At 38.2% G+C, this 22,409-nt stretch overlaps 1 protein-coding gene across 3 annotated transcripts in view; it reads left to right on the top strand.

The window, feature by feature from the left end:
* Positions 1–22,409, top strand: part of LOC136251934 (uncharacterized) — a 68,804-nt gene that overhangs the window by 37,526 nt on the left and 8,869 nt on the right. For 2 of the 3 annotated variants that reach the window (XM_066044320.1, XM_066044319.1), the window contains 5 exons: positions 13–213; positions 2,744–2,932; positions 4,620–4,669; positions 12,339–12,440; positions 18,099–18,274. In XM_066044320.1, coding sequence (XP_065900392.1) covers positions 13–213; positions 2,744–2,932; positions 4,620–4,669; positions 12,339–12,440; positions 18,099–18,274 — 718 coding nt within the window. The remainder of the gene's footprint in view (positions 1–12; positions 214–2,743; positions 2,933–4,619; positions 4,670–12,338; positions 12,441–18,098; positions 18,275–22,409) is intronic. The other variant, XM_066044321.1, reaches the window with a different exon arrangement.

Below are 22,409 nucleotides of genomic sequence, written 5' to 3'. Positions count from 1 at the left end.
TTTTATGTTTAGATATTCAATGTAATAACCTCACAACACCATCCAATGGAGAGATATCATCATGTAGTTCTGGCAGTATAGGAGTAGGTTTTGAGAGAGACGCATGTAATTTCACATGTAACACTGGTTATGAGCTAACTGGTAGTGACAGTAGGACTTGTCAGAGTGATGGGAGCTGGAGTGGTGATGAAATTATGTGCAGTAAAATAAGAGGTGTGTATGGAATAGACATGCACACACACACGCACGTGCACACACACACACGCATGCATACACACACGCACACACACACACACACACACACACACACACACACATGTACATAGCTATACTACTGTATATACAGGTAAGTAATATTAATGCAAAGCATATGCTGTTTGATACCATAAATGACTAAATTTTGGTGGAATTCTATAAAAGTTTGGGCTTTTTTGCCAAAAGATCACCCAAAACCAACCTCATTTTTCTTTATGACAGCTTGGCCATATTGATTAGATATAACCAAGCTCATAAATGTCTTCAGAGTGACTTCGAACAAGTTTCTATGATTTTTTTTCATTTAGCACAATGTTTTAAATTGACTAACTGAGGCCTTTAGCTAAGCATAACTCAATTATAAAGCTACTGGCTCAATTTTTTCACTGTTCTGACCCAAGATGTGCCTTTTTGCAAACCATAGCAGTTACAATGCATGCATCATGAACTTACCTCTGTCCTCCTTTGTGTCTCATTTCTTTCTCCACCACTGTGTAGGTGTTGATTTGTGGTAATGTGTGATGGCTTCAATGTTTTATTTTCTGTAGTGTGATGGGATTTATTGCGTAGGTGTTTCTTTTACTGTTCTTTGTTTGTAATGCTGTATAACAGGTGGATCATAGCAATTCTCTTTCAGTAATTGATTGATAGTTGGGGCATGCATTTAGTCATGTTATCCATAGTGACTGGATTAATTATTAAAAAAGCACTTTAATGTGTAACAGGTGGAACATAGCTGAGAATGAAACAGAATAGCCACTTCATGTTTCAGTAATCAATAGTCAGAGGATGTGCTCAGTTGCACAATAAATTAAGTGATGTATCTGGTGCTATTCTTTTCTTTGATGCAGTGTGCATTGGTTCACAAGTAGGGATGCATCAATTTTGGGTACATAATAGATAAATGCTTGGTATTAATAGACACAGTTTTTGTGTAGGGAACATACTGTAAGCATTGTACAAAAATTGGAATGCTCTAATAAAACAATTACCCACAATAAAATATCAACATACATTTGTGACCAAATTTTGGAAAATCACCCATATGGGCGTGCGTGAAATAATTAGAATTTTCATGTTTGGTGGGTTGCTATTATGAGCAGAGGAGAGCTATAAAAATATTTCTAAAATTTTCTAGGAATTTAAGGTATTGAGAATGGCTTAAAACCATCAACAAGTACATTTACACTATAAAGCTTGTTATTTGGTCATTAAATATTTTAAGTGTTAAATGCGCCCATATGGGTGATTTTCCAAAATTCGGTCACATTTGCTAATTGTTATGGGAAGAGCAAATAGTGATTGAGATACTCTAATAGAACGGTTACATATTTATGTTAAGTAATATCTGTTATATATGGTAAGAGTGAAGTCTGATAGAACAGTCACTTCAAGGTGAAACTGTACATGCACTTAGAAATGGTCAATTAGTAAACCTAGGGAGAATTAATGTGCAAGAAATTTTGCGAGAAATGCAAGTATAGCTTGCAAGAGTCTTGCACAGAAATGAGTGTGGTGTCTGACTAGACATTGCGTGGTCTGCAGTTTGAATCCTGGAGTTGGAGCTTTTTTCCATTCTTTGGCCCATTTTCTGTTTCACCTTATTATTAACTAGGTTAAGTAATCTGAAAGTCTCCATTTCTCTGTTTAATTCAAAGGCTGCAGCACAAAAAGTTACTGTCAGACCTGCAGATAATGTACACTGCAAAATGCACGTGAAGGGTGGTAGCTACGTATATAATAGTTAGACTTCAAACACAAGGTTCTATGGAATGAAGACCTTGTGTTGTGGTGCCTGAGTGCAGCAAAGGCACCTGAGAGCTTCTCAATTCTGTAGAACTTTGTGTTTAACTTATTTAGACCAGCTTGTTGTACCTTCACATGCAGCTGCTTTTGACATAAGAAATGTAACGTTAATTAGTAGTTCATTAGTACTGCACTTGCTATCCAGTTAGACACCCAACATTACCAATGTTACGGGGCGTGTGTATTGTGTCACCCCAGAGACAGGGATCTATTGAGACATAAACAAGGATTTAGGTCCCTGTAAGTAGCCAATTAAATTCTAGTATGGTATCTTGCTGTGTTCTCAATGTTTAGTAGGCAGTTACGCATATTTTCATGCAATTAGGGAATAAATGTAATTGTAACTTGTGTTCAAATGTGTAGACTAAAACTGAACATCCATATGATTTCACCCAACTTTAGTCATTTTGTCCTTATGGACATAATTGAATTGTGGATGCCTGTATACTTATCATTTGCATAAGTTTGCATATATACGTATGTACTTGTATGCAGGAATGTTCCGTAATAAAGGACCCTTCTTCACTCTATCCCTATAGGTGTCTAGAATAGAGTAGGTCACAATATTTTGTACATTCATGTAACAGGTGGTGTATGTATTTGTTTGAGGTAGATGTTGTACATGGCATTGTATTGGATAATGCATTACATACTGCCTTAACCCTGTGCTACTTGTTATCAGAAACACCTCAGTCTGATGGCAGTAGTAGTGGTGGTTCATCAGGGGGACTATCTATTGCTGTTGTTGGTGGAATAATAGGAGGCGTTGTAGTGGCTATAGTCATTATTGTAGTGTTGGTGGTGGTGATTGTGTGGTTGAGAAGATCACAGAGAGGAAAGGCAGATACTGTCTACAATGATTCAGCCAATGGTATATTATTATTATACTTATTTTATGATGCAAGGATGCTGTATTAGTAGAGTGGCATAGTGCGAAAGTTGTGTCATTTGTGAGAAAAGTATGAAACTTTCCATATCAATTGTTCTCCTGATGACATTCATTTTTTGATATAGTGCCATTGCAGACTTTATACCTTTGGTGACCTTTGAGCCATGTTTGCACTGACTATTCACCATTTTTGTCTATTCCTCCCTGAGGTATTAGTTTACATTGTCTTATTACATAGCAGAGCAGTCCATCTTGTAGAAATATAGCTGGTAACCAAAGCCATTTCCACTGTACACACTTGTAATTTACTAGTAAATGAATATCCGAATGGTAAATTTAGTATCCGGATAAAATCTTAACAAACAAACAAATATACAAATGAATTGAATATTTGTTGCAGTCCTATCTAAATTAAAGGTGTTAATCTATGAAACAACTTAGAAATCAATAGTTCATTCCACTCCAAAGTTATGATCATTTATCTGCCCTTGGGGTGTAAATCACCAATGGGCAGGTACCTTCATAGCTAATACAAATGATCATAACTATTGAATGAAATTACCTATTGACTTCAAATAAACCAAGTTGTTTCTTTCAGCAAGACTTTAATTTGAAACTAATGCTTCAGACAAAATTGAAACTTTTCAGTGTAAAATGGCCTTAAAGGTCACCCAAGGTTAAACATATAATGGCGCTATATCCAAAATTAAATGTCATCGCTAGCACAGTCCATGTACCAAGTTAAATTGATACTCACAAAGTGCACAGAATCACCATATTTATGTGCTATGCTACTCTTATTATATAGTTATAGCCAGCTATGTGACCATATCATCAAGTTAGCTTTTCACCATGAATGGATAGCCACACTATTACACTACACATTTGCACTAATGTTCTTCAGTACAATATATTAAGGCTGGAGACTCCATATGACCTACTCAGTCATTTTCTCATGATATACCTTTGCCTGAAACCATGTGCCTATGCTACTACATACAGTCAAAAAAATTTCATAAAATTGTAGTTATACCAGTGGCTAGTTTACTATAGAGTATGGACTAAAGTAAGTTAAACACTGCAATTGGCTATGTTCATTCAAAAATTGAAATCTTTAAAATTGACAAATCCACATGAACAATGTCAGTTTTCAATTTGGTTATACCAATGATTTTCAGTGTATGTTATTGCTATAATGATCTCTATTATTCTAAGCTTGTGATTTTCAGACCAGATTTCTTGAAATTGTTTTCCAAACATGTGTGTGTTTATTTGTATATTTGTTTGTTTTACTGCACCCATGTGAGCAAAATGTTTTGTGCAAAATAAAGCAACTGTGATCTTGGGCAAATAAAGTACAAGGTGTGACCGTGACTTATGTGAAGTAATTTAGGGCTTAACAGCACTGAAAGTATAATACCACATAATGGAACAAAGATCACAATACTACTAAGTCTAAATGACATCATCATGACATACATAGATGACACTTAAATTTTTCAATTAGGAAGTGTATGAAAGTTATAATAGAGTGTTTGACCACTCTATTAGAGTTCCTAGATACATTTCAAATTTAAATGCCCAAGTAGGGCCAGGCCATTATTTAAGGAAATGTATATAGTATATAATTGTGTATGATGTGTGATTGAGGTGTTTAATTTTTGTGTAGGTGTTGATGTCCACAAAGAAGAGTCGAGTTTTATTAATAAAAATAACAAGGTAAGGACCATGATGCACACACATACATACAGTACATGGATATGGTTGTTGTAGTAACTAAGAGCCATGTAACACAAGCTGATAATTTTAATTTTAGATTATTCTGTAACTTCAATCATTGTTGCCTTCCATTTTGAATCCTGTCTTGTGCCTGCACCGCTTTATCAGAAGACTTGTAAGACAGCACTACTACTTCACTCTTGAAATTTTCAATTGCAATGGACTCCAAGCCAGGAAGTGGTAGTACAAATGATCCTTGACTAATCCATGCATCATTGCTAAAAATGCTATCAAAAAGATTGTGTTTGTTACTCTTAACTAGTTATAATAGCTTGAAATCTTTAACTGAATCAATTTCAGTGATATGCAGAATTTACTTGATGTGTGGAGATCTCTTCTTAATGAAGAAACCTGTGTCTTAATGGTGGGCTCAATAGGACATTTGTTTATAAATAACCACAATGATACCCACAATAGCACAAGAAGCATCTTGTGGACAATCAGTATCTAACACATCTACAAACACCAAGCAAAGTGATATAATACGCAAATGCATAATTGTAACATAGAAATTTCACTCAAGTACACACATTTTCTGTTGCTATTTAGTTTAAAAGATTAAACCATCATGGTAGTTTGCTAATTCAGTTTGTTGTTGCAATGTTCATCGCTCTGTAGACCTAGACAGTCATGCTGGTACTGTTTCTTCACATTTGCTGCCATTTTCACACTTCTCTATACCCTCAAATACCATTTTTATCAAGTTTGAGACTGCTACTCATGCTCCATTCCAAAACTATATGTGTAAGTGTATGTATGTACAGTACATACACATGTACATTGTGTAAAGCAGAAACATAATCACAATTTAAAAAAAAAACTTTTACAGCTTTACTGATATCAGTAATTATAAGCCTCAAAGCCAGTTTTTTGGCTTCTTTTTTCTTTTTATTTAATACAGGAAGAAATAGCTGTATGTGTTTACTAAAACTATTTTGTTATTTATAAATTTGCGATTGAATATATTCATACAGTACAATAGTACTGTGTAGTAGGAATCATAAAGATTTGGGCCTTCCTGCCCATACAGTACAAACCGGAGACAAGTTTAATGCGTTTTGCATGTGCGTTTGACAAAAACGCGTCCACACGCAACATTGTCTGATAAAACGCGTCTGTAACAGCGACTAGTAGTGCATTACACTGTAATGGTCTGTGGCTACTTAACAGAGCGCTAAACAAAGTATACAGCTCCTACAGCAGCTATGGCGGGGTATGGCACTGCTGCACCGACTATATACGTACGGCTTGTCACCACCAAGTACGTAATTTGAATGACTATCAAAATGGCTACGAATATCAGTGTCAGTTACATGGAGTTGATCAGCTATATTAGTATCTAATCAAAAACAGCCAAGCTGTAAAAAAAGGTGCAGCCCCCAAAAAGGCCATGGTGAAAAAAGATGTGAAATCCAAGGTGGCGGCAAAAAATGGCTGTGATGGTAGGTTAATGGCAAAAATTTTAATTACAACAATTCAGGTGAATTTGCGTTGCCTCCTCCACTAGGATTTGGCACCAAATTCACTAATTAAAATTTTTGCCATTAACCTACCATCACAGCCATTTCTTGGCCGCCACCTTGGATTTCACATCTTTTTTCACCATGGCCTTTTTGGGGGCCGCACCTTTTTTTACAGCTTGGCTGTTTTTGATTAGATATCACTTCTTTTTGTATTTGTATATTGCAAAGCCGGCCTATAGCTGGCTTTGTGGCTTTTTTAACCCATCTGTTTTTTTTTAATTTACCACAGGAAGAAGAAAAGAACTTAAAGACGATTTTTAATACTTCAACTATTTTTGATTCTATAATTATACAAATTATATACATATATTTATTAAATGCCAATTATTCCCCACAGGATAATTTCTTTGCACCTGATCTCTCTACTGGGTGACTTGAAATGTAGCTGAACTACAGGATGGTTTCTTTGTAGCTGACCTCTCTACAAGGTGACTTGTTTCTAGTTCATCTTTCTATAAAGTGATTTGTTTGTAGCTGAACTCTCTGCAAGGTAATTTGATTGTAGCCGAGCTTTCTACAGGCTTTTTTCTAGCTAATCTCTATATAGGGTAACTTGTTTGTAGCTGAACTTTCTACAGAGTGGGTTCTTTGGAGCTGAACTCTCTACAAGGTGACTTGTTTTAGCTTATCTCTCTACAAGATGACTTCCTCTAGCTGATCTCTCTACAATGTGACTTGTATCTAGCTGAACTATCTACAGGATGATCTGTTTGTAACTGAAATCTCTACAGGGTGATTGTTTCTAGCTGATCTCTCTATAGAGTAACATGTTTCTAGCTGAACTCTCTACAGAGTGTGTTCTTTGTAGCTTAACTCTCTACAAGGTGACTTCTTCTAGCTGATCTCTCTATAGGGTGACCTGATCTCTCTGTACAGTGACTTTTATCTAGCTGAACACTCTACAGGGTGATTTGTTTGTAGCTGAACTCTCTACAGGATGGTTTCTTTGTATCTGAACTCTCTACAAGGTGACTTGCTTCTAGCTGATCTCTCTAGACAGTGACTTCTTCTAGCTGATCTTTCTAGACGGTGACTTCTTCTAGCTGATCTCTTTACAGGGTGACTTGTATAGCTGAACTATATACAGGTGATCTGTTCATAGATGAACTCTCTACAGGGTGATTTTGTTTGTAGCTGAACTCTCTATAAGATGGTTTCTTTGTAGCTGGTCTCTACAAGGTGACTTCTGCTACTACAGGGTGACTTGTAATAGCTGAACTATCTACAGGATGATCTGTTTGTAGCTGAAATCTCTACAGGGTGATTTGTTTGTAGCTGATCTGTCTATAGGGTCACTTGTTTCTAGCTGAACTCTCTGTTTTTTGTAGCTGAACTCTCTACAAGATGACTTCTTCTAGCTGACCTCTCTACAGGGTGACCTGATCTCTCTGTAGGGTGATGTTTATCTTGCTGAACTCTCTACAGGGTAATCTGATCTCCCTACAGTAGGTGATTTGTTTGTAACTGATATCTCTACAGGTAGATTTGTTTGTAAGTGAACTCTTTGCAAGGTGATTTGTTTGTAGCTGATTTCTCTACAAGGTAATTTGTTTGTATAGCCCAACTCTCTACGAGGTGATTTGTTTGTAGCTGAACTCTCTACAGGGTGATGTGTTTTTAGCTGATCTCTCTACAGGGTGATTTGGTTATAGCTGATCTCTCTACAGGGTGATTTGTTTGTAGTTGATCTCTCTACAGGGTGATTTGGTTGTAGCTGATCTCTCTACAATGGGTGATTTGTTTGTAACTGAAATCTCTACAGGTTTATTTGTTTGTAGCTGAAGTCTCTACAAGGTGTTTTGTTTGTAGCTCATCTCTCTACAGGATGGTTTCTTTGTCACTGAACTCTCTACAAGGTACCTTGCTTCTAGCTGATCTCTCTACAAGGTAACCTCCTCTAGCTGATCTCTCTACAGGTTGATTTGTTTGTAGCCGAACTCTCTACAGGGTGATTTGCTTGTAACTGAATTCCCTATATTGTGTCTAGTTTCTAGCTGATCTATCTACAGGGTGATTTGTTTGTAGCTGAACTCTCTACAGTATGGTGTCTTTGTTAATGAACTCTCTACAAGGAAACTTTTTTCTAGCTGATCTCTCTACAAGGTGACTTCCTCTAGCTGATCTCTCTATAGGGTGACTTGTATCTAGCTGAACTATCTACAGGATAATCTGTTTGTTGCTGAAATCTCTACAGGGTGACTTGTTTCTAGTTGATCTCTCTATAGGGTAACTTGTTTCTAGCTTAACTCTCTACAGGGTGATCTGTTCATAGCTGAGCTCTTTACAGGTTTATTTGTTTGTAGCTGAAATCTCTTGTTTCAAACTGGTCTCACTGTAGGGTAACTTGTTTGTAGCTGAACTCTCTACAGAATGGTTTCTTTGTAGCTGATCTCTCTACAGGGTGACTTATTTCTAGCTGATCTCTCTACAGAGTGACTTGTTTCTAGCTGATCTCTCTACAGGGTGACTTGTTTCTAGCTGATTCCTGGATGACTTGTTTCTAGCTGATCTCTCTACACGGTGACTTGTTTCTAGTTGAACTCTCTATAGGGTTATCTGTTTGTAATTGAACCCTCTACAGGATGGTTTCTTTGTAGCTGATCTCTCCACAGGGTGACTTGTTTCCAGCTGATCTCTCTACAGGGTGACTTGTTTCTAGCTGATCACTGGATGACTTGTTTCTAGCTGATCTCTCTACATGGTGACTTGTTTCTAGCTGAACTCTCCTCTATAGGGATTTCTGTTTGCGATTGAACTCTCTACAGGATGGTTTCTTTGTAGCTGATGTCTCTACAGGGTGACTTGTTTCTAGCTGATCTCTCTACAGGATGACTTGTTTCTAGCTGATCTCTGGATGACTTGTTTCTAGCTGATCTCTCTACACGGTGACTTGATTCTAGCTGAATTCTCTATAGGGCTTTCTATTTACAATTGAACTCTCTACAGGATGGTTTCCTTGTAGCTGATCTCTCTACAGGGTGACTTGTTTCTAGCTGATCTCTGGATGACTCGTTTCTAGCTGATCTCTCTACACGGTGACTTGTTTCTAGCTGAAGTCTCTATAGAGTTATCTGTTTGTAATTGAACTCTCTACAGGATGGTTTCTTTGTAGCTGCTCTCTCTACAGTGTGACTTGTTTCTAGCTGATCTCTCTACAGGGTGAACTTGTTTCTGGCTGAACTCTCTACAGATGATTTGTTTGCAGCTGGACTCTCTACATGGTGGTTTCTTTGTAGCTGAACTCTCTACAAGGTGATTTCTTCTAGCTGATCTCTCTACAGGGTGATCTGCAGCTGAACTTTCTACAGGGTGATTTGTTTGCAACTGAACTCTTTATATGATGGTTTCTTTGTATGTACAAGGTAACTTCTTCTAGCTGATCTCTCTATAGGGTGACTTGTTTGTAGCTGAACTATCTGCAGGGTGATTTGTTTGTAGTTGAACTCTCTACAAGGTGATCCTTCTAGCTGATCTCTCTACAGGATGACTTTTTCTAGCTGAACTCTCTACAGGGTGATCTGTTCATAGCTGCACTCTCTACGGGGTGATATGTTTGCAGCTGAACTCTCTACATGGTGGTTTCTTTGTAACTAAACTCTCTATAAGGTGATGTCTTGTAGCTGATCTCTCTACTGGATGACTAATTGTTTCTAGCTGATCTCAATATAGAGTTATAAATTTCTCTATAGAGTTATAACATGTTTGTATAGCTGAACTCTTTACAGAGCGGTTTTTTGATTGGTTGCTGAACTCTCCAGCTACACGGTGACTTGTTTATACTACAGAGTGACTTGTTTGTAGCTGAACTCTCTACAAAGTGAGTTACTTGTAGCTGAACATTGCTTAAAGTAACTTGTTTGTAGCTGATCTAGATGAACTCTCTACTGGGTAGCTTTTTTTGTAGCTGAACCCTTTATGCAGTGATTTGTTTGTAGCTGAATTCTCTACAGAGTGACTTGTTGTAGCTGAACTCTCTACAGAGTGACTTGTTTTTAGCTGAATTCTCTTCAGTGTGACTTATAATGTTCTGAATCTCTACAGCAACATATTTGTAGCTGAATTCTCTACAGGGTGACTTGCTTGTAGCTGAATTGTCTATAAGATTAACTGTATGTAGCTGAACTCCCTACAGAATAACTTGCAATATAATATAATTCTATAATGGAGTAAGTTATAAACGTAGCTGAATGCTCTATTAGGGTGACTGTTCTATTAGAATATCTCAATCTCGCATATGCAACACGTAGTTGGCTTTTTATTATTATTATTATTATTGTTTACTGAGCAGTCAGCCCTGCTGGTGTGCTCAGGAATCACATAAACAAATACATTAGGTACAATAATATGATTGGAGTCTAGCTGTAAATAGATCAGTATCTGGCTTTGGAATCGTAACTCAGTGGTTTGTAATCCGATTCTTCTGTACTACTGCAAGGAGTTTCTATGATAATCATTCCAGCCATACACCGATTTTCAGCTCACTGCTCTAAGCAGTTTGCCTGGTAGGCGTGAAAACTATTAGTTTTTTATTTATAAAAATCGATCGCGTAATTGTGACACAGGTCGGGCTTTGTGTTATATCTCGATGGTCTTTAACTGGATTCCTTTAAAACCACAAAAAGACACTCCTACGATAGTTACTCCATCTACATAGCAATGTTTAGCTCATTCCTTGAAGCGGTTTACTCTGTGGGCGTGACAGACCTTCGACCTTATTTTACGCAAATAATCGGTCATAACTCCGTGAATGTTCATCGGATTCCTACCAAACTTGGTACTGAGATACGCCTTAATGAGCCCTTTAAGTGTGCCAACTTTCAGCCCAATTGGAGCACGCATTCGTGTTTTATTGCGGATTTTGCAAAGTGTGCGAAAAGAAGAAGAAAAAAACGAAGAAAAAAAACCCTAACTTTGGCCGCTCGTATCTCGGAAATGGATAGAGCGATTTTCTTCAAATTTGGAATGTGGACTCTCCTACCTAGCCGGCACTTCTGTAGCAACTTTGGTTTCAATCGGATAAGGAATCACGGAGCTACAAAGGTGTGAAAATCGCATTAACTTTCTTCCTGTAAATATACTCACGGTGTGGCGCGCCGGCTTCTTGGGCCACACAACACACTACCGTGTGTCTTGATATGTACCTTATTTATTCTCCAGCCTTTCCTCACTGGCTAACTACTACTATCCGGTATTCTCCGTGACACCATGCTTACATAACCTAAGCGGTACATGGCGCGAAACTCGAAATGGGTAGATAGATTGTTAAATAATGTACTGTTAATACTTGTGTTAGTCTTCTACTGTTCATTAATCAGTACTAAACTGAATAAAACGACATGCAAAATGGAATCAGCACTGTCCTCTTCGTCAGATGCGTACACATTGTTAGCGCATGGCGCTTTGTACACAACATGGTCTTGGAAAATACAGTACATGTCTGTACATCCCAGTATGTAATGTTAACCAGTGTTTAGCTACATCTCCAAAATGCCCATGGCCGTTCGTTGTCTGGTGCTCGGGTTCATGATGTCAGTGTAGCTGCACTTCTCAGTTTGTGATAGAAGAAACCGCTTAGTGTGTAAGTTTATTCATGCATACATTATCTGTGGTACAAGCAAGAGTCCGTGTGATATGTGTGATTCTCACAGAAAGAAAAGAAAAAAAAACGCGTGTGCACGCAGTAGCCATAAAGGTTACGCGTTTAAACGCAAACGCAACAAGCACACGCAAAACGCATTTAACTTGTCTCCGGTTTGTACTGTAGGTATCATCGGAAAACCCACCCCACTTTCCCTTCATGACAGCTTGGCAGTATTGGTTAGGCTAGCCAAGCCCATAAACATCAAGATTCTATGGAATTTCTATTAAACTGAATTTTCTACTAACTGACGATCTAACTAACTAATTAACCAATGCACATCTATACATACATACTGTATATACATATGCACGTACGTACAAATATCAGGAAACATACACACATTCATACGTATATCCACGCATACATACATATGTACATACCTACACACACACACACGCACACACGTATGTACATATGTACGTACATTATATATATTTTCATCCAGGAAAGTGTGGATATAGAATCAATGATAGCAGTAGCATTACCTGAAGTGCCTGATGCTCATGATGAAGTAGTCAGTTATGATAAATCGAGGGGAATATATTATCTAATCCAAAACAGCCAAGCTGTAAAAACAGTGTGCGGCCCTCAGAAAGGCTATGGTGAAAAAAGATGTGAAATCCAAGGTCGCGGCCAAGAAATGGCTGTGATGGTAGGTTAATGGTAAAAATTTTAATAATGACAATTCAGGTAAATTTTGTGAAGCGGCACAAAAATTCACCTGAATTGTCGTTATTAAAATTTTTACCATTAACCTACCATCACAGCCATTTCTTGGCCGCCACCTTGGATTTCACATCTTTTTTCACCATAGCCTTTCTGAGGGCCGCACACTGTTTTTACAGCTTGGCTGTTTTGGATTAGATTTCATTTCTTTTTGTATTTGTATACCCCAAAGCCGGCCTATGGCCAGCTTTGGGACTTTTTTAACCTATGTTTTTTTTCTTTACTACAGGAAGAAGAAAAGATGAAGTAGATGTACTTTAAATATTTTATCAGTAAATGTACAAATTATATATATAATACATATGGGACCGGATTTGCGAAAAGGGGCCTTCCATACACATCCAATTTGCCAACTTTGACAATTGATAACTTCAGAATGGAAAGAGCTATTGCCTTGAAATTTGGGCAGTGGTGATTTCTTTGCAGCTGAACTCTCCACATGATGATTTCTTTGTAGCTGAACTCTCTACAAGATAATTTCTTCTAGCTGATCTCTCTACAGGGAGATTTGTTTGTAGCTGAACTATCTACAAGGTAACTTCTTCTAGCTGATCTCTCTACAGGGTGATTTGTTCGTAGCTGAATTCTGTACAGGTGATTTGTTTGCAGCTGAGCTCTTTACAAAATGGTTTCTTTGTAGCTGAACTCTCTACAAAGTAACTTCTTCTAACTGATCTTTCTACAGCGTGATTTGTTTGTAGCTGAACTATCTACAATGTAATTTCTTCTAGCTGATCTCTCTACAGGGTGATTTGTTTGTAGCTGAATTCTGTACAGGTGATTTGTTTGCAGCTGAGCTCTTTACAGAATGGTTTCTTTGTAGCTGAACTCTCTACAAAGTAACTTCTTCTAACTGATCTTTCTACAGCGTGATTTGTTTGTAGCTGAACTATCTACAATGTAATTTCTTCTAGCTGATCTCTCTACAGGGTGATTTGTTTGTAGCTGAATTCTGTACAGGTGATTTGTTTGCAGCTGAGCTCTTTACAGAATGGTTTCTTTGTAGCTGAACTCTCTACAAAGTAACTTCTTCTAACTGATCTTTCTACAGCGTGATTTGTTTGTAGCTGAACTATCTACAAGGTAATTTCTTCTAGCTGATCTCTCTACAGGGTGATTTGTTTGTAGCTGAATTCTGTACAGGTGATTTGTTTGCAGCTGAGCTCTTTACAGAATGGTTTCTTTGTAGCTGAACTCTCTAAAAGGTAACTTCTTCTAACTGATCTCTCTATACAGGGCAATTTGTTTGTGGCAGAATTTTCTACAGGGTGATTTCTTTGCAGCTGAACTCTCTACATGGTGGTTTCTTTGTAGCTGAACTCTCTACAAGGTAACTTCTTCTAGCTGATCTCTCTACAGGGTGATTTGTTTGTAGCTGAACGATCTACAAGGTAACTTCTTCTAGCTGATCTCTCTACAGGGTGGTTTCTTTGTAGCTGAACTCTCTACAAGGTAACTTTTCTAGCTGATGTCTCTACAAGGTGGCTAGTTTGTAGCTGAACTCTCTACATGGTGGTTTCTTTGTAACTGAACTTTCTACAAGGTGACTTCTTCTAGCTGATTTTTCAATAGGGTGATTTGTTTGTAGCTTCACTCTCTACAAGGTAACTTCTTCTAGCTGATCTCTCTACAGGGAGATTTGTTTGTAGCTGAACGATCTACAAGGTAACTTCTTCTAGCTGATCTCTCTACAGGGTGGTTTCTTTGTAGCTGAACTCTCTACAAGGTAACTTTTCTAGCTGATGTCTCTACAAGGTGGCTAGTTTGTAGCTGAACTCTCTACATGGTGGTTTCTTTGTAACTGAACTTTCTACAAGGTGACTTCTTCTAGCTGATTTTTCAATAGGGTGATTTGTTTGTAGCTTCACTCTCTACAAGGTAACTTCTTCTAGCTGATCTCTCTACAGGGAGATTTGTTTGTAGCTGAACTCTCTACAGGTGATTTGTTTGAAGCTGAACTTTCTAAATGATGGTTTCTTTGTAGCTGAACTCTCTACAAGTTAACTTCTTCTAGCTGATCTCTCTACAGGGTGATTTGTTTGTAGCTGAATTCTGTACAGGTGATTTGTTTGCAGCTGAGCTCTTTACAGAATGGTTTCTTTGTAGCTGAACTCTCTACAAGGTAACTTTTCTAGCTGATGTCTCTACAAGGTGGCTAGTTTGTAGCTGAACTCTCTACATGGTGGTTTCTTTGTAACTGAACTTTCTACAAGGTGACTTCTTCTAGCTGATTTTTCAATAGGGTGATTTGTTTGTAGCTTCACTCTCTACAAGGTAACTTCTTCTAGCTGATCTCTCTACAGGGAGATTTGTTTGTAGCTGAACTCTCTACAGGTGATTTGTTTGAAGCTGAACTTTCTAAATGATAGTTTCTTTGTAGCTGAACTCTCTACAAGTTAACTTCTTCTAGCTGATCTCTCATACAGGGTGATTTGTTTGCAGCTGAGCTCTTTACAGAATGGTTTCTTTGTAACTGAACTTTCTACAAGGTGACTTCTACAAGCTGATTTTTCAATAGGGTGATTTGTTTGTAGCTTCACTCTCTACAAGGTAATTTCTTCTAGCTGATCTCTCTACAGGGTGATTTGTTTGTAGCTGAATTCTGTACAGGTGATTTGTTTGCAGCTGAGCTCTTTACAGAATGGTTTCTTTGTAGCTGAACTCTCTAAAAGGTAACTTCTTCTAACTGATCTCTCTATACAGGGCAATTTGTTTGTGGCAGAATTTTCTACAGGGTGATTTCTTTGCAGCTGAACTCTCTACATGGTGGTTTCTTTGTAGCTGAACTCTCTACAAGGTAACTTCTTCTAGCTGATCTCTCTACAGGGTGATTTGTTTGTAGCTGAACAATCTACAAGGTAACTTCTTCTAGCTGATCTCTCTACAGGGTGGTTTCTTTGTAGCTGAACTCTCTAAAAGGTAACTTCATCTAACTGATCTTTCTACAGGGCAATTTGTTTGTGGCTGTATTTTCTACAGGGTGATTTGTTTGCAGCTGAACTCTCTACATGGTGGTTTCTTTGTAGCTGAACTCTCTACAAAGTAATTTCTTCTAGTTGATCTCTCTACAGGGTGATTTGTTTGTAGCTGAATTCTGTACAGGTGATTTGTTTGCAGCTGAGCTGTTTACAGAATGGTTTCTTTGTAGCTGAACTCTCTACAAGGTAACTTCTTCTAACTGATCTTTCTACAGGGCAATTTGTTCGTGGCAGAATTTTATACAGGGTGATTTCTTTGCAGCTGAACTCTCTACATGGTGGTTTCTTTGTAGCTGAACTCTCTACAAGGTAACTTCTTCTAGCTGATCTCTATACAGGGTGATTTGTTTGTAGCTGAACTCTCTACAAGTTAACTTCTTCTAGCTGATCTCTCTACATGGTGATTTGTTTGTAGCTGAATTCTATATAGGTGATTTGTTTGCAGCTGAGCTCTTTAAATAATGGTTTCTTTGTAGCTGAACTCTCTCAAGGTAACTTCTTCTAGCTGATGTCTTTACAGGGTCACTAGTTTGTAGCTGAATTCTCTACATGGTGGTTTCTTTGTAACTGAACTCTCTACAAGGTAACTTTTTCTAGCTCATCTTTCTACAGGGTGATTTATTTGTAGCTGAATTCTTTACAGGTGATTTGTTTGCAGCTGAGCTCTTTAAAGAATGGTTTCTTTGTAGCTGAACTATCTACAAGGTAACTTCTTCTAGCTGAAGTCTCTACAAGGTCACTGGTTTGTAGCTGAGCTCTCTACATGGTGGTTTTTTTGTAACTGAACTCTCTACAAGGTGACCTCTTCTAGCTGATCTTTCTACAGGGTGATTTGTTTGAAGCTGAACTCTCTACAAGGTAACTTCTTCTAGCTGATCTCTCTACAGGGAGATTTGTTTGTAGCTGAACTCTCTACATGATGGTTTCTTTGTAGCTGAACTCTCTACAAGATAACTTCTAGCTAATCTCTCTACAGGGAGATTTGTTTGTAGCTGATCTTTCTACAGGGTGATTTGTTTGAAGCTGAACTCTCTACAAGGTAACTTCTTCTAGCTGATCTCTCTACAGGGAGATTTGTTTGTAGCTGAACTCTCTACATGATGGTTTCTTTGTAGCTGAACTATCAACAAGGTAACTTCTTCTAGCTGATCTCTCTACAGGGTGATTTGTTTGTAGCTGAGCTCTTTACAGAATGGTTTCTATGTAGCTGAACTCTTTACAAGGTAACTTCTTCTAGCTGATGTCTCTACAGGGTCACTAGTTTGTAAATGAATTCTCTACATGGTGGTTTCTTTGTAACTGAACTCTCTACGAGGTAACTTCTTCTAGCTGATCTTTCTATAGGGTGACTTGTTTGTAAACGAATTCTCTACATGGTGGTTTCTTTGTATCTGAACTCTCTACATTGTGGTTTCTTTGTAGCTGAACTCTACAAGGTGATTTCTTCTAGCTGAATTATCTCTTTCTATAGTTGCATGAATTCCCTACAAGGTAACTTCTTCTAGCTGATCTCTCTACAGGGTGAATTGTTTGTGGCTGATCTCTCTACAGGGTGGCTTGTTTGTAGCTGATCTCTATACAGGTTACTTGTTTCTAGCTGATCTCTTGAATTCTCTTCGGGTGACTGCTCTATTAGGATGACTGCTCTATTAGGATGACTGCTCTATTAGAGTATCTCGATCTCACACTTGCTACACTAAGTTGGATTTCGTGTTATAACTCCGTGGTTTTAAGTCTGATTCTTCTACACCATTGAAGAGCCTTTCTAAGATGATAACTCCATCTGTACAGCGATTTTCAAAGCATTACCCCAAGCGGTTTACCTGGTAGGCGTGGCAAGCAGTCGTTTTTTATTAGCTAATCTCGATTGCGTAATTGTTACACACTGTTGGTTTTTTAGTTGTATCTTCCTGGTTTTTAGCTCGATTTCTTTCACACCACAAAAGGTTTGAGGTTCAATAGTTAACCTATTCACCCACCGATTTTCAGCTTCTTCCCATACGCGGTTTACCCTGTAGGCGTGACAACATATTGGTGTTAATTTTCGTGAATAATCGCTCATAACTCTTTGCCTGTTTATCGTATTCCAGCCAAAGTTGGTACCGAGATGCGCCTTTATAACCCCCTTCTGTGTGCCAAATTTCAAGGCAATCGGATATGGCGTGCGAGTTTTATAGCAGTTTTTGTAAGTGTGCGACAAGAAAAAGAAAAATAAGAAGAAAAAGAAGAAGAAGAAGAAGAAGAAGAAAAAAAAAACGAAGAAACTGAGCCAATTTTTGAAGTCGCATATCTCGGGAACGCGCGAAGCGATTTCGCTCAAATTTGGAATGTGGAGTGCTGCAGTTGGGGGGCATGTCCACAGCAAAAATCGTCTTGTTTCATCAAGGAAGCACAGAGCTACGGAGGTGCGAAAATTGCGTTTTCTTTCTTCCTGTCAATATACTCACGGGTGTTACGCGCCGGCTTCTTGGGCCGCACGACACACTACCGTGTGTCTTGATATGTCTTCTCAAGACGTTGCTAAATCATTGCAGACAGAAGAGCAAATATATGACACTCCTTGCAACAACAAGCAAGATTATGGTCCAATCTATTGCAGTCCTTCTGATGATGAAACAAAATTATATCAAGATTTTGAGGGAAAGAAATTTCAAAAACTAAGCCATAAAGAAATAAAGTTAGTTTGTCCTTGTATACTGTACTCTGTGTTACCTTGGTACGTAGAATATGTACATTGCTGCCACCATGGATGGTACGTAAATCTTAAAGTTGCATTTTTGTAAAAATATGTAATAGTTGTACCACAGCTGCGAGGGATTTTGCTGATATATACACCCAAACCCCAAGAGCCACAGGCCCAAGGGGTAAGGGTGTATATATCAGCGAAATTCCGACGCAGTCATGGTATGAGTGATATATATCACTCAGGGCACACTCACCTGATAGGTGAAAGAACTACAGAGCACTCACCACATTTGTTTTATATACTAGCATCTGATGATTGATTGTGGTTTCAATAGCATGGGCAAATATCTCTCAGAACATTATATTTCAACACACGCCAGAAACTTTCAATTGTGGGATTGGTTTTTTGGGGTGTAAAGGATCTATGGTTTTTAATTTAAACCTTCGCTATTGTGGCAGTAATTAAGTAATCCATTAAGTTAAGTACTTAGGACTATAAGCTACTCACCTAGTTGTCATATTCTTCCTGTTTAGTGGTCTGCTTTAATGACTGACATACCCCCACACAGTGGGTAGAAATATGTATCCATGCATTGCCCAAGCGCTCGTTTTACAGATCATTTGTCTTAGAATATAGTTTAGTTACTGTCAAATAATCTAAACTTAGTATCTACACTGAGCCTTGCCTAATGTGTAAACTAAAACCTAGAATAAAATGCTCTGTGTCACTCAATAAAACAAGTCAAAGTGTTTTGTATCTTTGAACTGGATGGGCATCAAAGCCATGAGCAAACTGCATTTCCACGATAATACCCGGGTAATATCTAGATATTGCCCAGTGAATATCTACTGTAGATATTCCTGGTGAATATGCAAGTTAAACCCTGAGCGGTACCTTTGAATGCCAACACTAAAGTGGTATCAAGACACACGGTAGTGTGTCATGCGGCCCAAGAAGCTGGCGCGCAACACCTGTGAGTATATTGACAGGAAGAACGAAAACGCAATTTTCGCACCTCCATAGCTCTGTGCTTCCTTGATGAAACAATACGATTTTTGCTGTGGACACGCCATCCAATTTCAGCACTCCACATCCCAAATTTGAGCGAAATTGCTTCAAGCGTTCCCGAGATATGCGACTTCAAAAATTGGCTTAGTTTCTTCATTTTTTTCTTCTAATTTTCTTCCTCTTTTCGCACACTTACAAAAACTGCTATAAAACGTGAACGCCTTATCCGATTGCCTTGAAATTTGGCACACAGAAGGGGGGTATAAAGGGCAATGACGCATCTTGGTTACCAACTTTGACTGGAATACGATAAACAGGCAAAGAGTTATGAGCGATTATTCACGAAAAATAACACCAATATGTTGTCATGCCTACAGGGTAAACCGCGTATGGGAAGAAGCTGAAAATCGGTGGGTGAATAGGTTAACTATTGAACCTCAAACCTTTTGTGGTTTGAAAGAAATCGAACTAAAAACCAGGAAGACACAACGAAAAAACCAACAGTGTGTAACAATTATGCAATCGAGATTAACTAATCAAAAAACGACTGCTTTCCACGCCTACCAGATAAACCGCTTGGGGTAATGCTTTGAAAATCGTTGTACAGATGGAGTAATCATCTTAGAAAGGCTCTTCAATGGTGTAGAAGAATCATACATAAAGCCACGGAGTTATAACACAAAATCCAACATGGTGCAGCAAGTGCGAGATCGAGATACTCTAATAGAGCAGTCATCCTAATAGAGCAGTCACCCTGAAGAGAATTCAAGAGATCAGCTAGACACAAGTAACCTGTATAGAGATCAGCTAGAAACAAGTCACCCTGTAGATAGATCAGCTACAAACAATTCACCCTGTAGAGAGATCAGCTAGAAGAAGTTACCTTGTAGGGAGTTCATGCAACTTTGGATAGAAGAAATCACCTTGTAGAGTTCAGCTAAAAAGAAACCACCATGTAGAGAGTTCAGCTACAAACAAATCGTCCTGTAGAGAGATCAATAGAAGAAGTTACCTTGCAGGGAATTCAGCTACAAAGAAATCATCATGTAGAGAGTTCAGCTACAAACAAATCTCCCTGTAGAGAGATCAGCTAGAAGAAGTTACCCTGTAGAGAGTTCAGCTACAAAGAAACCATCATGTAGAGAATTCAGCTGCAAACAAATTACCTATAGAGAGTTCAGCTACAAACAAATCTCCCTGTAGAGAGATCTGCTAGAAGAAGTTTCCTTGTAGAGAGTTCAGCTACAAACAAATCACCCTGTAGAAACATCAGCTAGAAGAAGTTTCCTTGTAGAGAGTTCAGCTACAAAGAAACCATTCTGTAAAGAGCACAGCTGCAAACAAATAATCCTGTAAAAAATCAGCTGCAAACAAATTACCCTGTAGAAAGATCAGCTATATAGAAGAAGTCACCTTGTAGAGTTACAAAGAAACCACCATGTAGAGAGTTTAGCTATAAATTAGTGACCTTGTAGAGACATCAGCTAGAAGAAGTTACCTTGTAGAGAGTTTAGTTAGAAAGAAACCATTCTGTAAAGAGCTCAGCAGCAAACAAATCACCTGTAAAGAATTCAGCTGCTAACAAATCACTCTGTAGAAAGATCAGCTAGAAGAAGTTACCTTGTAGAGAGTTCAGTTACAAAGAAATCACCATGTAGAGAATTCAGCTACAAACTAGTTACCCTGTAGAGACATCAGCTAGAAGAAGTTACCTTGTAGAGAGTTCAGCTACAAAGAAACCATTCTGTAAAGAGCTCAGCTGCAAACAAATCACCTATACAGAATTCAGCTGAAACAAATCACCTGTAGAGAGTTCAGCTACAAGCAAATCTCCCTGTAGAGAGATCAGTTAGAAAAAGTTACCTTGTAGAAAGTTCAGCTACAAAGAAACCATTCTGTAAAGAGCTCAGCTGCAAACAAATCACCTGTACACAATTCAGCTACAAAAAATCAACCTGTAGAGAGATCAGCTAGAAGAAGTTACCTTGTAGATAGTTCAGCTACAAACAAATCATCCTGTAAAAAATTCAGCTACGAACAAATCATCCTGTAGTAAGATCAGCCAGAAGAAGTCACCTTGTAGAGATTTCAGCTACAAAGAAACCATCATGTAGAGAGTTCAGCTGCAAACAAATCACCTTTAGAGAGTTCAGCTACAAATAAATCTCCCTGTAGAGAGATCAGTTAGAAGAAGACACATTGTAGAGAGTTCAGCTACGTACAAAGAAACCATTCTGTAAAGAGCTCAGCTGCAAACAAATCACCTGTACACAATTCAGCTACAAACAAATCAACCTGTAGAGAGATCAGCAAGAAGAAGTTTCCTTGTAGAGAGTTCAGCTACAAACAAATCACCCTGTAGTAAGATCAGCTAGAAGAAGTCACCTTGTAGAGTGTTCAGCTACAAACAAACCACCATGTAGAGAGTTCAGCTAGAAGAAGTTACCTTTTAGATAGTTCAGCTACAAAGAAACCATTCTGTAAAGAGCTCAGCTGCAAACAAATCACCTGTACACAATTCAGCTACAAACAAATCAACCTGTAGAGAGATCAGCAAGAAGAAGTTTCCTTGTAGAGAGTTCAGCTACAAACAAATCACCCTGTAGTAAGATCAGCTAGAAGAAGTCACCTTGTAGAGTGTTCAGCTACAAACAAACCACCATGTAGAGAGTTCAGCTAGAAGAAGTTACCTTTTAGATAGTTCAGCTACAAAGAAACCATTCTGTAAAGAGCTCAGCTACAAACAAATCACCTGTACACAATTCAGCTACAAACAAATCAACCTGTAGAGAGATCAGCAAGAAGAAGTTTCCTTGTAGAGAGTTCAGCTACAAACAAATCACCCTGTAGTAAGATCAGCTAGAAGAAGTCACCTTGTAGAGAGTTCAGCTACAAAGAAACCACCATGTAGAGAGTTCAGCTAGACGAAGTTACCTTGTAGAGAGTTCAGCTACAAAGAAACCATTATGTAGAGAGTTCAGCTGCAAACAAATCACCTGTAGAGAGTTCAGCTACAAACAAATCTCTCTGTAGAGAGATCAGCTAGAAGAAATTACCTTGTAGAGAGTTCAGCTAAAAAGAAACCACCATGTAGAGAGTTCAGCTGCACAGAAATCAC

This window comes from Dysidea avara, chromosome 3 (assembly GCF_963678975.1).
Source record: "Dysidea avara chromosome 3, odDysAvar1.4, whole genome shotgun sequence".
In the NCBI taxonomy this organism is placed as follows: Eukaryota; Metazoa; Porifera; class Demospongiae; order Dictyoceratida; family Dysideidae; genus Dysidea; species Dysidea avara.
Note: the sequence above shows the minus strand (reverse complement) of the source record. Positions and strands in the feature narration are given on the sequence as shown.